This window comes from Tympanuchus pallidicinctus, unplaced genomic scaffold (assembly GCF_026119805.1).
Source record: "Tympanuchus pallidicinctus isolate F22 unplaced genomic scaffold, pur_lepc_1.0 scaffold8, whole genome shotgun sequence".
NCBI lineage: Eukaryota > Metazoa > Chordata > Aves > Galliformes > Phasianidae > Tympanuchus > Tympanuchus pallidicinctus.
In genome coordinates, this window is record NW_026294802.1 from 29,080,092 (window position 1) to 29,095,718 (window position 15,627).

At 40.4% G+C, this 15,627-nt stretch overlaps 1 protein-coding gene across 1 annotated transcript; it reads left to right on the top strand.

Annotated features, from left to right (window-relative positions):
* The first annotated feature begins 3,756 nt into the window (after nucleotides 1-3,756).
* Nucleotides 3,757-10,836, top strand: IL26 (interleukin 26). The gene is made up of 5 exons (XM_052668516.1): nucleotides 3,757-3,969; nucleotides 4,378-4,434; nucleotides 5,839-5,970; nucleotides 10,140-10,205; nucleotides 10,282-10,836. The coding sequence occupies exons 1-5, from the start codon at nucleotides 3,799-3,801 to the stop codon at nucleotides 10,366-10,368; spliced, it is 513 nt and encodes a 170-aa protein (XP_052524476.1). The 5' UTR covers nucleotides 3,757-3,798; the 3' UTR covers nucleotides 10,369-10,836.
* Nucleotides 10,837-15,627: the final 4,791 nt, after the last annotated feature.

Below are 15,627 nucleotides of genomic sequence, written 5' to 3' on the forward strand. Positions count from 1 at the left end.
GAGAAGGCTCAAGGGGGAACTTATCAGTGTACAGAAATATCTGAAAGGAGACTGAAAGAGAATGGAGGGAATGAATGTGTACATTATGCAACACAGGAGATTGCTTCTGAACACCAAGCAGCACTTCTGCGCTATGTGGGTGACAGAGCACTTGCATAAGCTGCCTAGAGTGGTTTTGGAGACCCTCCCTGAAGATCTTTCAAAGCTGACTGAACACAGCCCTGGGCACCCTGTGCTGGTGGCTCTGCTGGACAGAGGTTGGAGCAGATGGACCCAGAGGGCCTGGCCAACCAAAGTCATTCTATGCTTCTTGGATATATTCAACAAAGGTAGTTGAGGAGCAACCAGGCAGGCACCATAGACTGTGAGTGCACCATGGGAACAATTGTAGTCATAGTTAGGGGTGGGAAAGGCACCAGACTGACATCCCATATTAGGCATCAAATGTTTGCAACCTTTCTTAGACTATCCCAGTTTCAAGGTGCACTCCTTCCCTTCCCTTCCCTTCCCTTCCCTTCCCTTCCCTTCCCTTCCCTTCCCTTCCCTTCCCTTCCCTTCCCTTCCCTTCCCTTCCCTTCCCTTCCCTTCCCTTCCCTTCCCTTCCCTTCCCTTCCCTTCCCTTCCCTTCCCTTCCCTTCCCTTCCCTTCCCTTCCCTTCCCTTCCCTTCCCTTCCCTTCCCTTCCCTTCCCTTCCCTTCCCTTCCCTTCCCTTCCCTTCCCTTCCCTTCCCTTCCCTTCCCTTCCCTTCCCTTCCCTTCCCTTCCCTTCCCTTCCCTTCCCTTCCCTTCCCTTCCCTTCCCTTCCCTTCCCTTCCCTTCCCTTCCCTTTTCCCCCAAACCATAGCAGTGTGCATACAATATTTAAGCAAGAGCTGCTCTGCTGACTGTTGAAGATGTGTTAGTGAATGACTGGGTGCTCATGTGCTGAGTTTGCATGGTTAGTCTAGGCCCTCATGTCTGAAAAGTCGGCTCATAAATGTTTAGTAATTGTCAAAAATCTGTACCAGCTCCAAAGTCTCATATTACTTCAGACAGCGAAGAAGGTTAAAAGGAGAAGTTCTCAAGTGCTGATGGGTATTTTGTGCCTACCTATATGACTATATTCATTACAACCATGTTCCAAAAACTGCAGAATCTTCTTTGGATGATAAGAGATGCTCCACTCCAAACTTCTGTCTACGATGGAGGTATTAGGACTTTCTTTGGGGAAAATCTCAATAAACATCATCATTACTCATCAAAACATATTTTGGTGCATAAATGCTGCAGCTCTTCATATAGAATACTATTTTTCAGAAGACTAAAGTTAACTGAAAAAAATTGTCTATAGGAAGCATAGGGCTAATTTAGTTCTAGTTCTAGTTATGCTAACAGGAAATAAAATCAACAGAAAATGTGAAAGATGAAAAGATTCAGAAGTAAGAGATTAGATGGGGTATTTCATGGATACAGATAAAAAAGCCAACTAAGCTGCAAAATAATAGTATATTTGTTACCTGAAATTGACTGAGAACTTTGTAGCAGTGGTAGATGTATCCATTTGCTTTACACAGACCAAGAGAATTTAATATTAATAATGTCTGATTAACTCATATAGATCGAGTCAGTTCCATGATTCACAACAAGATGGTGAAGAAAAGATTCCCTCCATGGTGATGTTCCTGTGCACTGAGCCTGTGTTGACGTGGATTGTTGCACTTGTAAATTACACACAGTCTTTTCTGAAACTTAGTCCCCAGCCAGGGCAAATTCAGCAAGATTTTCTTCTCTAATATGTTGGTCATTCTGTTAGTTTTTTCTTATTCTTAGTGGTTTACATCCACCTGCATCCATTTACAGAACTCTATGGAAAACTAGATGGATTCAGCAAAATGTGTGCTGAGTCACCAAGGAAGCTCTCTAAAGCCGAGTGCATCAGTGTAACTACTATAGCACAGTGGTAGGAGCTTGCAGAACAGACAAAATGAAACTTGTGGGTTCAAGGGTTTTCCAGCAACAACAGGAGTTTTCAGAGATATTTAAAATTATTGATTTTCTTGTGAAAAGCCATTACAGTCTGGCTACATGACACATTTATTCCATCTAGAGTAAAGCTATTGACCAGAGAGTACCACACCTTGGGGAAAGTAAGGCAGTTATGCATTCTGTCTCTGCTTTTGGTATTGCCTGAGATCCTTCTCCGGGAACAAACTAAAAGAAAGTGTTTAATTTGCTGTCCACATGGCTTGAATGCTGTTCTTTAGTGTATCTCATCAAACAAATCTGATAGCATTTAGAGAGCTTAAACACAGACCAGAGATCAAATGAGCACTGAAGTGCATACAGGGCCTCAGGTCTCCATCATCTCCACTTAACCAAAAGTCTTAACTCTCCTTCTCTTGTCAATTCTTTGGTCCTGAGCTACAGGAGCATAGAGTGAAGTTACTGGAATATATAGATTGGTCAAGTAATAAAACTCCTTTCCAGGAGATGTTACAAGCGAGATCCCTGGAGCTGAATGTGAGTTCATCTTGACTGAGAATGCAGGCATATTTATTTGCATAAATAAACAGTGGGATCAATGCTGAGGGTAAATTTACTGTCTAGCTTGTCTCATCCTTTCTCCCAAACCTGCTATCACTGTAGGTGGAAGAGTTGGTATGCTAGACCAGAAGCTGCTTTCTCCTATTTCTATCATACATAGAAATGGGGGTCATACAGGTCATTGGGGTTTTGATGGCTGACTTCACCAGTTCATTATTTTATGGCCTCACACTGATGGTATCACTTTAGGATTTCTAACTCCATCCTTGGTGTGACGTTCCTTGTATGAATGGAGTGGTACCTGATATGAATTTATCCCAGTCACCCAGCTGGATGGACAGCTCTGTTATTCCCAGCATGTGGCAGGCTCAAAAGCAGGCCAGAGATACAGACTGCCCAATTTCTGTTTGGGCATGAGTGTAGAAAAGCAAGCATCAGACTCTACAGTTTTAATTTTATAACCTTCCTGGTGGGTAGGTTGGGACCTCTCATGTCATTTCCTGACCTTTACTTGGTGTGCTCTTAAGGAAGCTTGGTAGCCAGGCATGCCCTGGTGCATGAGGAGAGCTCCGACTGGAGCCCTGCCTTTCATGATGCACAACCTGCTGCTACTACAGGTTCAAATCTTGCCCCAGCAAAAGATTCATTAAAGCATTAAAATAAGCAGCAAAATCCTTTGCTACTATCTGCTGTATACCTGAAATACACTTCACAATGGACTAGACAGTGAAGAATTAAAAGCAACATAGTCTAGCTTCCTTACACATAATGGATTTTCAAAACAATTTTAGTTTAAATTAGCAAATATTTTTTTGTCTCTGGGCCACTACGTGTTAGAAAATTGCTGCCATAAAGTTTTGTGGAAAAATAATTTTAGAGAATTCACATTTGGTATAATTTGTTATGAAACCAAACTAACCAGCTCAAACACTTTTCCTTCAAATGACCACCGCTTAAGAGAAAGACTTCTCACATGAGAGGGAAGTTCTACTTTCTTGGAAACCTTGACCCTGCTGCCAGTAAATATGGAGATATCATTTAGAAAACGTCACAGATGATTGTGGTAAAACTTGTTGAAAGTGGAGCAACATCTATAAAAAAGCCCAGCAACAATACTAATGAGCCAGCACACGAGCATTAGGTTATCTACATGAGCATCTCAGTGCAGAAGCTGTGTTGAGGGTTAACAAAATTAGGTTAACCTCTGTAATCTAACCAGTCTTGCTGTATCACATACGCTGCTGTGACTGTAGAGCACGAAGATTTGGGAGTGAAGATGAAAGCGTATTCTATTTTCAGATCTGGGTATTTGTTAGTTCTACTGTGTCTTTTCTCTGTAGAAGGCAAAAAGTCACCTACAGGAAAGCGTACCTGCCGGAAAGGACTACTCTCCCAGGTGACAGAGAACCTATATACCAAGGCAACTAGTTTAAAATCATCTGTTCCTGTAAGTTGATCCCACTAGCTGAACTTTATTCTATTTACGGATGCTTCTTTGACAACTTTGCTATTCATCACCTGGACACTTCAGTAAGCTGAATGTATCTCTGTGTTCTTGAGAGAAAAGATAATGCTTCTACTCCTTTTGTAAAGATGGGAAAAAAAGAGGATGTATGGAGAGGTGGGATGAGTTTGCCAAGGTCATGGAAGAAGTTCATAGGCTGACAGGCTGGGACTGGAACACAGATTTACGGGGACATCATCCTACATCTGAATAAGATCATTATTATTACTGTGACTAGAATACACCTTGGTAGGAAACACTACTGTACAGAGTTTTGTACAGATCAGACTAAAATCTCTTTCTCCCTTCCTCTTCTTAGATTAATTAATACTAGAACATTGTATTTTGCAGAAGGATCTCATCAAGAATACAAGACTTCTAAAAAAGACGACAAAAATGCTGTTTATGGTAAGAGTTATATTACTGTTTTTCCTCACTTTTTGCTTTGATTTTCCTTTGATCTGTAGAGATAGGAAGGAATGACAGCTGACACAAAAGTTAGTTGTGTTTAATTGTCAAGTACGCAATGTTTACTAGAGCCATAATTCTAACGGAATTCTCTGCTTCGAGGAAGTGTTACATCTGTACCACAAAAACTGGCTTTCCTATGGGACTTGAGGGGAACAGTGACTGTGGTATGAGGAGAAAGAGGTGGGTGTGGAAAGCCTGGCTAGAGGCGTTTGTCACTAGCTGGTTGCAGTCGAGCTCTCCTTGGAGCATTGGGGTGATAGTGTCTACTGCATTGTGAAGGAACATGTTTGTGGTAGCCCTTGCTCCTCCCTTGAATACTTTACACATGTGTGATCCTTTTCAGTAATGCTTTTCAGGTACCATCTCATTCATATGAGGCCCGAGGCCAAATCCACCATCCTCACAGTTGAGCTACGTTCTGTGAGGCTATGCGTACTGCAGACAGTCCAGGGATTTTGAAGACTAGCCAGGACATCCAAGCAGCCAATAGCTGCTTTGGGCTTAGACCTCTGCAGGTGCCCTAGAAGAGAGAGATTTGATTCCCCAGATATGATTTGGTGCGCAAGTGAGACACTGAATTTATGGTGTCTATTCATAGGTGACTACAGATGAGTGAGTGGTTTTAGCATCTTTTATGCAGAGATTTAGTCAGTGGGGCAGACTGGCTCAGTGGAGTCAGTCAGTAGAGACCTACTAGCCTTTGAACTTCTGGAGATCTCATTGAGTGGATCCAGGATTGAAGGATCCTTACTTGCCCATGGGATGTACATGCAGGCACCTGCATTCCGATGGCTTAATTTTGCACCCAATACTTGGTTCAGTTTCTTAAAAATAGGCATATACCTTTTTGAAATACCTTGGTGTCCAAGATATCCCCCAGATAAGTAGGGTATTAAATAATGTGGTCTCTTCTGGAGAAGCAGCTGGGGCTGGGAGGGATTCCTTTACAGCATCTTGTATGGCATGGGACACTGGTGTGGAGGAATCAGACAATAACACCCACAATCACACCTACAATCTGGCTAAGATTATCTGGCTTAACTCCCCTATTTATCTTCTATTTATTCATTGTGCATAGATAGATTTGTTACTGTCTCTTCTGTTCATGGCTTATCTTACTGGTACTCCTTGCTGTGTCAGTGCAACATCCTCCTGACCTATCTTCAGAAACCTCAGGGTTTTGAAAAAAGGATGCAATGTGATGGGATACTGAAGTCCTTGAAAATATTTCTATTGATTACATGGTTTCTAACCACATGTATTTTTACAAACGTAACATTTCAGACAAAATTTGACTTGTGAGATCTTCATTTGTCAACTCCTTGCCTGCTTTGTTTTCAGACAAATTGTAATGTTCGAGATCAGCTCCTCTCATTCTACATGAAAAATGTTTTCAGTCATCTTGGAATGGAAAGTGAAAAGCTGTACGTTATTAGTGCCTTCCGGGTCCTGCAAGAGAACATGAATGCCTGTGTGAGTATATTACTGAGAGCCAAACTACCTCTATCCAGCTGAAAGGCTAGGAAAGGGCTAGATCATACTGTTTTGACAGCTTAAGAGTGTGATTCAGGATTATGGTGTGCCCTATGCTGCAGAGGACTCAGTTTCCCAAGGGCTTCCCCCTGATCCTGGGGAAGTTTCACACCACTCGTTTCCTTCCAGAGTGTGTCTGCAGGGTTGTGGAGATGCCATGGGTACTCTTACTTACATATTATCTCTACTCCACCACACTGAATCTGGGAATAGCTGATTCATGAGCAAGTGATTCATAAGCAAGCAGAGGCATGAAGTGATATAGACTTGGGAAAGAGCATCTGTAAAGTTACCAAGCAGAAGGGACATGGGAATACAACAGTCAGCTGAACATGAGCCGGCCATGTGCCCAGGTGACCAAGAAGGCCAAAGGCAGCCTGGCCTGCGTCAGAAATTCAGAAATAGTGTGGCCAGCAGGGCTAGGGGAGTGATTACTTCCTTGTATGAGGCACTGGTGAGACTGCACCTCAAATTTGGGTCCCTACAAGAAGGATATTGAATTGCTTGAGTATATCTAGAGAAGAGCAGTAAAGTTGGTGAAGGGATTAGAACAGAAAACATACGAGAAGTGGTGGATGGAATTGGAACTGCTTACTCTGGAGACAAGGAGGCTGAGGAGAGATGGCATCATTCTCTGTAGCTATCTTGAAAGAGAAAGTAGGAAGGAGGGTACCAGTCTTTTTTCTCAGGTAACAAGTTATAGAATGTTAGGCAGCATCCTCATGTTGCAATAGGAGAGATTTAGACTGGTTACCAGGAAGAATTTCTTCACTGAAAGGTGAATTGCAAGGGGATCACTGAGGGATATGGTGGAGTTGTCATCTTTGGACATGTTTAAGAGATGTGTGGGCATGGTTCTTAGCTACATGGTTTAGTGGTGGACTTGTAGTGTTAGGTGGATCATTGGATTTGATTCCAAAGGCTTTTTCTAACATAAATGATTCTATGATTCTATGGTTCTATGACATGGGACAAACCACAAAGGAGCAGTTTGCATGTATTGGTTATGCAGTTGAAGCTGCTGCCCACTGGCAACATGTCCCAAGAGTGAATTGAGGTGTCCTACCAATATCATGTCATCATCCCACCTTGCACATGACACAAGGACAGTAGTTAGTACACATTTTTGCATGTGCAAATATGCACGTATATTAAAGGGTGATACTAAAATGACCCCATCACTTGTAGGCTAGTTCTCTTCCCCTTCTTGTCACATACATGCTAGGCTGCAGAATGTCCTGTTAGGCCTTACCTCCTGGCTCTTCTTTAAAGGGTAGGTGAATAGGAACAGGGTAAGCTTTATCATCCACAGCCATTTTTTCCCCTCCAAATCCTTTAGTCCTTACAAGTAACAGTGTCACAAAAAGTGAAATGTGAGATAGGCTTTAATACAACCATGAACAGTCAGGTAAATATTTATGCTAATTTTAAAAAATGAAGGCAGAATGAAAAGTCAACAAAATGTTATTGAATTACAGTATAGCTTTGTCTAATTTGAAATATGTGGTAGCATGTAAGAAAGGGACGGTGGTTCTTTATGCACACAGATATTTGCAGTTCAAAAATAAACAACTTCAGACAACTTGCAATGCTGTATCTCAGAACATAACAAAAATATTTGTGTAATGTAAAAATGTTCAGAACTCAATGGGAGAAAACTCCCCCATTTCTCAGGTTCAGTGTTTAAGCCATGTTACATAATTGCAATCATTATTCACAGAATTCTGTTACAATTATCTGTGTCTGTCAAAATTCCAGGTATTAGAACCATACAACAATACAACATAATTGAATAAAATTCCGTTCTTATCTAGAAAATTGTCTGAAAATTATGCCTCATACAAGAGTCAGTACACATAGAGGAGTTCAGACTATGAGCTATGACTCAGTTCAGCACATCAGTTATTATGACGTGCCGTCAGTGACTGGAGCTAACTATATAACTTAGTAACCCTTCTGTTTCTGTGCCCTATGGAGACAAAATGCAGTGCATTTCCCAAAGATACTGAACTCTTTTCACAATTAGTGCCAGTATTCCATCCAACACAAATATAAACAAAACAATTTACATTTTCCAATCTTAAATATATATATATATATAGGAAAAAAAAGACTTCTTCTCATAGAAGAAAATAAGTGTTCAGAAAATGATGACTTGTCATGATTTTCTAGGAGACACCTCATTTTTGGAAATAGTAGCACTTTAAAAATAATTTTTTTATTAGTTCAAAGTCAACAATAGAAAAAAAAAAAACATTTGAAAGAATAACAGAAATTGTGATCAGAATGAAAGTAATGAATCTTCTTCTAATACTTAGTTTGTGATTTCTCCACTGTATTATTCCCTCATAAACTTATGGATGAATTCTTTAATGTTCATTGTATAGTTGAACTGTAAGATGTTTGTCAAAAGGGATTTCCACCATGACAACATACTTGCATAAGAAATGCATCATCTTTCCTGGGTCAAATTCTTTATGCAAGTGAGGGAAACAGTGACACCTTTACGTACATACCCACCCTATATTCTTTTGTGAACTCTGCCTCTAATTCAGCCAAGTAGACTGGCAAGCCCTATGTAAAAATCCTAACAAGATTTGGTTCCAAACAACTTCCAAAGACTTTGTACTACATTGTTGTCATGATTTTAACCTTGCTATTCTTTTTTATTTTTCTTACTGCCCCCCCCTCCTCCCCCCCATATATTAATATTTTCCAGTAATGTAAGAGCCCAAGTTCAGTTTTTCAAAAATGCACAGGTACCAAAATCTCTAAGTCCCTTTTCTGCAGGGAAATCAAGCCCTTTCACTTAGAGTATGACTGCACTGTTAAAGAATTCTACATTTTTTCTTGGATACTGGGATCATCCATCTGCAGCACCACCTCAGCACCATCCTCAGCAAAAGCCCATTTACTTGCTCATTTTTCCTATTGAGATGGCAACAATGTGAGAACAGCTGCTGCTTCTGGGGATATTTCTACATCAGTAGGAGGTTGAAGAAGTTTTTTTCTTGTATTTGAGTGCAGAAAGGCAATACATTGGCTGCAGGATTTTTAATATTGCTCTATCATTGCAAATAGAGCTGGTTGTCTTTAGTAGAGATTGCAGTGTAGCTTGAAATGAGCAAGCTTGCTTTCTTGCTCATTTGTTCACTTGCTCTGAAATACTTGTGTGGAAATTTGCATCATGCAAACTGACCTTTATAAAAAAGGCATATGAAAAAACAAAAAACAAACCAAAAAAACCCGCATCATAAAGAACTGCCCTAGTTAGAAGATTGTTAAAGGCTTAAAAATGCGAGTTATTTCTACTCACATTTTCAGTTTGCAAGGTGATTTTGACATACATGGAAAGCAACTTGAAAAGAAAATTTGCACTCCTTTTTAAAAATTCTGTTTGAAGTGGAAAGATGGACGTCACACATTTTTAAATGAATTCAGGACTTTTGCCTCTTTTCTTTTCCAAAATGCTGGCTTTGCTTGTAAACTGGAAAATATCAGATATGTCCACTTTTTCAACAGTAGGATTTTTCCCTTGAAAAGCATAGAGAGTTGGGGAATCAGGTAGGAGTGCTGAAGGTGTTGCTTAGAAAGTTTATTCAGAGTGCTCCAGAAAAAGCAACCAGAAAAACACAATTAAAAGAGTTATGATGCATACCTGTGAGCATGCAGATCAGGCACAGTGAGCAGCTGATGGTGGCACAGATGTCGGGGCACCCTGGGGCCATGGGTGCCAGTCTGGTGATCCCGTGGCAGCTGTCAGGCTGCCAGGCTGAAAATTCTAGTTAAAGGACATGAGCCTTACAGCTAGGTTACACCATACTAAAGTTGTCACTGCCACTGATATAAAGACCCTTAAGATAAATAGGAAATTTGCAATATGAAGGCTTGGTGATACCTATATTACGGTTTTTGTAGTGTGATCTCAGTTTTCCAGACAGTACACAAGTAAAACAACACTTCTGTAATAGCAGGAGGTGCTGATTTCACACATTTTACACATAGTCCAATGGTGCCACACAGTGGGTTTGTCTCTTCCTCACTGCTTTTTTATTTCCATCATCATCCTTGTTGCAACAAGCTTTTTTGGTTTCTTTTCATCCCTTCAGCTTCCATGTGCTCCGTCCACAAGGTTAACTTCTGCTGTCAAAAATATAAAGAAAACATTTCTTAAGGTAAGAGCAGGAGGTATTGGCTCTTGCTTTGGTGGTGTGGGTGGTTTCACTTCTAATGTCTTTATCTTCTTGACAGCTTGGGGAAAAGGGAGTATACAAGGCCATCAACGAGCTCGATATTCTCCTTCCCTGGATTCAAGCCTACATCCAAACCATAGTATGAGGAACAAGGAAGTGACTGAAAACACGTCATCTCTATATTAAGAACAGTTCCTTACCCAAAAGGCCTGACAAACAACCATGTGCTGGATGTACAACTTGCCTGGCAGCAGCACTGCAACACTGGAGAAGAGCTCTTGTTAAAAAAGAGCGGAAAGAGGAACTTTCAAGATCTTTCAGAATTGTCTTGGCAGCTATTCCTACCCTCAGTACAAGAGCAGCCCCTTGAACAGTTACAGCATGACGCGCTTTGTGTCCTGCCCACCAGTTTGTTGCCTCACAGGCACCTCTGGACACACTGCATGAGCCCATCTTGTAGTCTACTACCACAAGGATCAGGATCTAGCCATGCCTTGTGTCACCACTGTGTGATTACAATTTAGAATAACATGGAACACTTCAGAACCTCCCCCTACAATATATATGTAAACATATTTTATAGATATGTAACTATGCACAACTATTCTACATCTAAAGAAGAAAAAATAAGTATATGCTGCTTATCATTATTACTAACTTAAAGTAATAATTGATACCTAATAAACATACTCCAATTAATGACAAAACCTTGGTCTATGACTCATGCACGACCTTCTTATATCACACACTCTACTTGAGATCCCATAGTGCAGAAAACATGATTAGTTGATTGCCATTTACTGGGTTTGAAAACGGTTTGAGTGAGATTTGTGGGACATTATTACTCAATTGCTTGGTAGCTGTTTCCAAAAGATCTTTCACGTAGTACAAGATAAAAATGGTGTTCTAGTTTTCCCACATTTTTAAAGACTTAGAAGAAATTATCCAGGTAAGAAAGAATTCCTCATCTGTATGATTGAACTTCCATAAGGATGAGATTCTGCAGAATTGCTTGTGAGTCACTGCCCAGCATCCTGGCAGAAAGCATGAGCGAATCCATGAGTGAACTGTTTCTTTAGGAGCCAGAGCTCTATGCTACCCCATGCTCCAGCAGCTCCTTACAACCCACCTCACCCCTCCCTGCTCACAAACCCTATCTGACCTTGCCTTTCTTATGCCCTGGGGTTTTGCAGGATGTAGGCTTTCTCTTCCAGGTCCTTCCACAGCTATGCAACATGCTGTGTATTTGCTGATCGCTTGTGGCAATTTTAAATTGCAGTGTGGGAAGTTACTCATTAACACGTTGTAGATCATTTCAGAAAGAAACAATACACCTTTGTTTTGGGAAACTGCCAGTGAATCTCAGCAGGAATGGCTTCTGATGGCAATACAGCAGTTTTAAAAGCAGTTTTTTTATTATAACAAATGATCTCAGACAGATTCAAGTGCTGATCTTCAGTGAGAACACGAAGCAATTACTTTGTACTTATGTTTGACATTAAGAGCCATGCAATGAAGACATGAACCCTTCAGCGCAAGCAATGAACTGTCATAACACTGGCTTCCTAGCTTTGTGTTCTAGCAATTATCTTCAAGCAACTGTATTCATTACATGTTGAAATACAGAACATTTTTTTGTTAAAGCGGATGCTCTTGGGAAATACCATTGACTGACTGGGACAGTCAGTGCTGGGACAAAAATGAAAATGAGAGCTTTGGTGCTTAGAACTCAACTGTCAGTGCTGTGCTACATGGCACATGGGCCTCTAGGTGGCCTTGTGCTGAACTTCAGGCATTGCATGTCAACCAGAGCAGCTGACCTGTTAGCATTTTAGGATAAACTCTGGAGATGCTTTATGATGATTTTTATGTAAATATATGCTCATATAGCTTGTTTCTGCTCACTGATTATTTTCTTATTTTACCGTGACATGACAGGTACTTGTTGATCCAGAACATAAGTGAGATTACATGGAACATGCAGGTGAGGCCAGGAATACTGCCTTCTGCCCCTCCTGTTCTCCATCTAGGCCTGCAGAGAACTTTCTCAAGTGCTCCAGAGGAATACCAGCTCCACCTGAATGCCTGTGTATTTAGCAAGCAGAATAGGATTTAATCTTCTGCTTTATAATTAGTGGGATGTTATGTCACAATATATTATATTATTCCACAATTTGTTTTTTTATTACTAGAAGGAGTTGCAGAATACAACAGGTTTTGTTGCAGTAACTTACCAGACCACCGCATTTTATCTGAGCATATTTCATTCTAAGACAAACAGTGAACAAAATCATTTCTGGCTCCGAGGAAACACCTCCAAGTTACTTGAATCTTACAGATTTTTAAAATTATTATTTCTTTGTCATTTGGGGATGGTAACACCTAGGATATTCACAGGCTAAAATGCAGCTTTAACTTTGCATTTGAGATTTGCAAGTACATTATCTGCATTTTCCTCTGTAATAGGAAAGGAAGATGGACATAAGCTCTGTGCTCAGCACTGGTGTTATAAAGGAGTTTCCAGAACAAGATAACAACAGCTTTTTTAAGTTTTGAAGTGGTTTATGATGATTTCTGAAGTTGAGCTTTGTTTTTTGAAGGCATACAGAGGTGACACAGAAGGAAACAGATAGAAACATTTGGAATCTAAACTGTGGGTGTCGGACCTTTCAGCTTGCCTGGACCACATTGAGTGAAGAGGAATTGTCTTGGGCCACATACAAAATATATGATATAGCTTACATCTATAAGTAACAAAACTTCTTTTATTTTTTAGACTTTTATTTTCTAGGGCTTTTAAAATCTGGTGAGGAGACATAACTGGATTTTTGAGTTGACTTTCTGATTACAACTCAGTTCATTCCATTTGAAAATTCACAATAATGTACTTACGTCAACTGAAAATGGAGTTGTAAATATACCAAATAACTGATGATTTTTTGGTCAATCTTGACACCAGTTCTCAAATTCCTGTAGCAGAATGGAAAGCAGGGCTGCATATTTTCTGCTGATCACAGGACTGTGTTTATCCAGTGCATCAAAATGCATAACATTATTTGCCACGTTTTGAGTTAGCATTGCACTGTGCCCTCCCTGTGCACAGGGGGTGGCCACAGCATGTGATGAGCCAGGCTACACGTGGCCCATAGGCCATAGATCGGACACATCTGGTCTAAATGGGTCAGACAGCTGGTTTTTACAAGTTTCAGTTGAGCTTAAGCAGTTTGTCTAGTTACGTAAAAGTCAGTCCCGATTCCTCCCTCCATGTGATGGAAAAATCAGGTTATCATCTTAAAGCAACAAGCCTCACGACATGGTATTCTCATCCTCATTTGCTGCATGGCTTAGGACACTTTGCAGTGTGCACTTACTTGCCTTGTCTATAAAATGAGAGCACCACTGCTTCTGGGGAGGGTGCACGCCTTCGTGCAGGAATACAAATCACACTTTCAAAACAATTTGATGCTCATCAATGAATACTTAAATATGAGGCCTGCAAAACAAAGGCCCTTGTTTTATAGAGAATTGTTCCAGTAAATGACAGATTAAATATGTGGGCTGCTTAACAACAATTTTGTATGAAATCTGCACAAAAACTTACTAACAAATTACTATTAAGTATATATAACTATAAATTCAAAGTAATATGCTCGTACAAATGCCTATTGCCTTCTAAACCTGGACAAGTAAAGAAAACCTTTTTACATTTTCAGATGAAACTCTAGGTGTCACTCTTAGAAAACAAGACTCATGTTGGTCCCAGTTTACTTTTGACTCTTCAGTTAATGGAGAAAGTGTTAGATGATGTTTCGAAAGTTGTTTTCTTGTATATAAAGCTGACATGGATATGTAGAAGATTTTTTTAAAACATTCCATTGCCACAATCTTAAAACTGAAATTAAAAATGCGGAGGAAAAAGGATGGGCATCTAACCAGAGATTTAGGTTTATAAATTTGGTATGAATTTCCTGCAGATTTCTTAAGAGAGCATCATACGTCACTTCATTAAGGCACCATTCCTGTGTGGCAAATAAAAAAAATATCAATTAATTGCATAAGTCACTTTTTCTTTGCTTTGTGTATGGAAATCCTCAGAGGGAAATGAATGTATGTATAATGTTAACTGTCAAGGTTGTGTAGCATGGCTTGTGCAATACACTGTTTTATTTTTGGGGGAGCAGCGACTCTTTTTAAGGGAAAAAATCATATTCTGTGATGGCTATGAAAATGAAAAATGTGTGGCTGTGCATTAAAATTTTCACTAGCTTGTAGCTTCTTGAAAAACACGGATCTAGTGGAAAGTGGCAGCTGTATCTGCACTTTTGGTGTCATGCAAATAACAGCAACAGTCAGCAAAGACAGCAATTTCTATCACATATAAGACCAGTTAGTTACAAATTTACCCTACTTCCCTGGGTTTACTTGCTTGAAATGCAAAATCTCAGACTAAAGACCATTTCTTAATGAGTAATTTCTGCTGTAGCCAGAACCATATGCAGCATGTTCCTTATCCCAGCTGGAGCCCTGAGGTGGTACTGTGAAGTAGTCCTCAGCATACATTGTGATGGCTTTCTTCAGAAGGCATTGGAAGGAACGTAGCTGTTCCTGAAACACAGAACAAGAATGGCCTTTGGACAACCATGTAACTTGTGTCAAATTTCACCATTTGATTACTGTTTCTCTAGGCCCACAACATACATCAACATCATAGTAGCCTCCTCACGGCAAAGACATGTAACCAGAGGAGAAACAGATGCAGTTGTGCTCTAGCGTTTAGCAAGATGCTTCCCAAAACAGCCTCCTGCAGACCCTGAGCCCAGATACAGCTCATGTCAGCTTCCCCACCAACACCTACGCAGCACTAGGTAGGGGAGAGCTGAGAAGGGGGAGGATCTCTGTTACTGTTACTGGAAGGGAAAGGTTACACCAGTGCTCTCACAGCACGTCTGTGGTCACTTCACAATGTTCCCCAATCTCTACCCAAGCTTCTTTTTATTGTAAATAGCGACTGCCACTGCGGTATTCACTTGTGAAAACCAACAGGAGCTGGAGGGTTTCCATGCACATGTTCGGAGAACAGTTTCACCTTAGTTCAGATTTCACTTTAGTTCAGAATTCATTTTAAAATCAATACTTTGGTCAGTACTTATATTCTATTCTACTGGAAGAGAGATTAGGAAATGCAAAGGCAAGCAGTAGGCATATAAAAAGCATTGCTATATGGAAAAGGAAGGCAATGGAATATACAACCACTGACTAAAGCTGGAGACGACTGTGGAATAAAAATGCTGGCAAACATATGTCAGGAGAAAGTTTGAATGCTAAGCTGCAAAACATTCTGAATAATGACTTTGCAATCCTGTGGATGGAGTTGCAGCTCTGAAGGACGTCAGTTAACATAATG

Coding starts and splice junctions, on each gene's coding strand:
- IL26 (XM_052668516.1), top strand. CDS start 3,799: ATGAAAGCGTATTCTATTTTCAGATCTGGGTATTTGTTAGTTCTACTG. Junction 5,971..10,139: donor AAGAGAACATGAATGCCTGT/GTGAGTATATTA, acceptor TCATCCCTTCAG/CTTCCATGTGCTCCGTCCAC. Junction 10,206..10,281: donor TAAAGAAAACATTTCTTAAG/GTAAGAGCAGGA, acceptor TCTTCTTGACAG/CTTGGGGAAAAGGGAGTATA.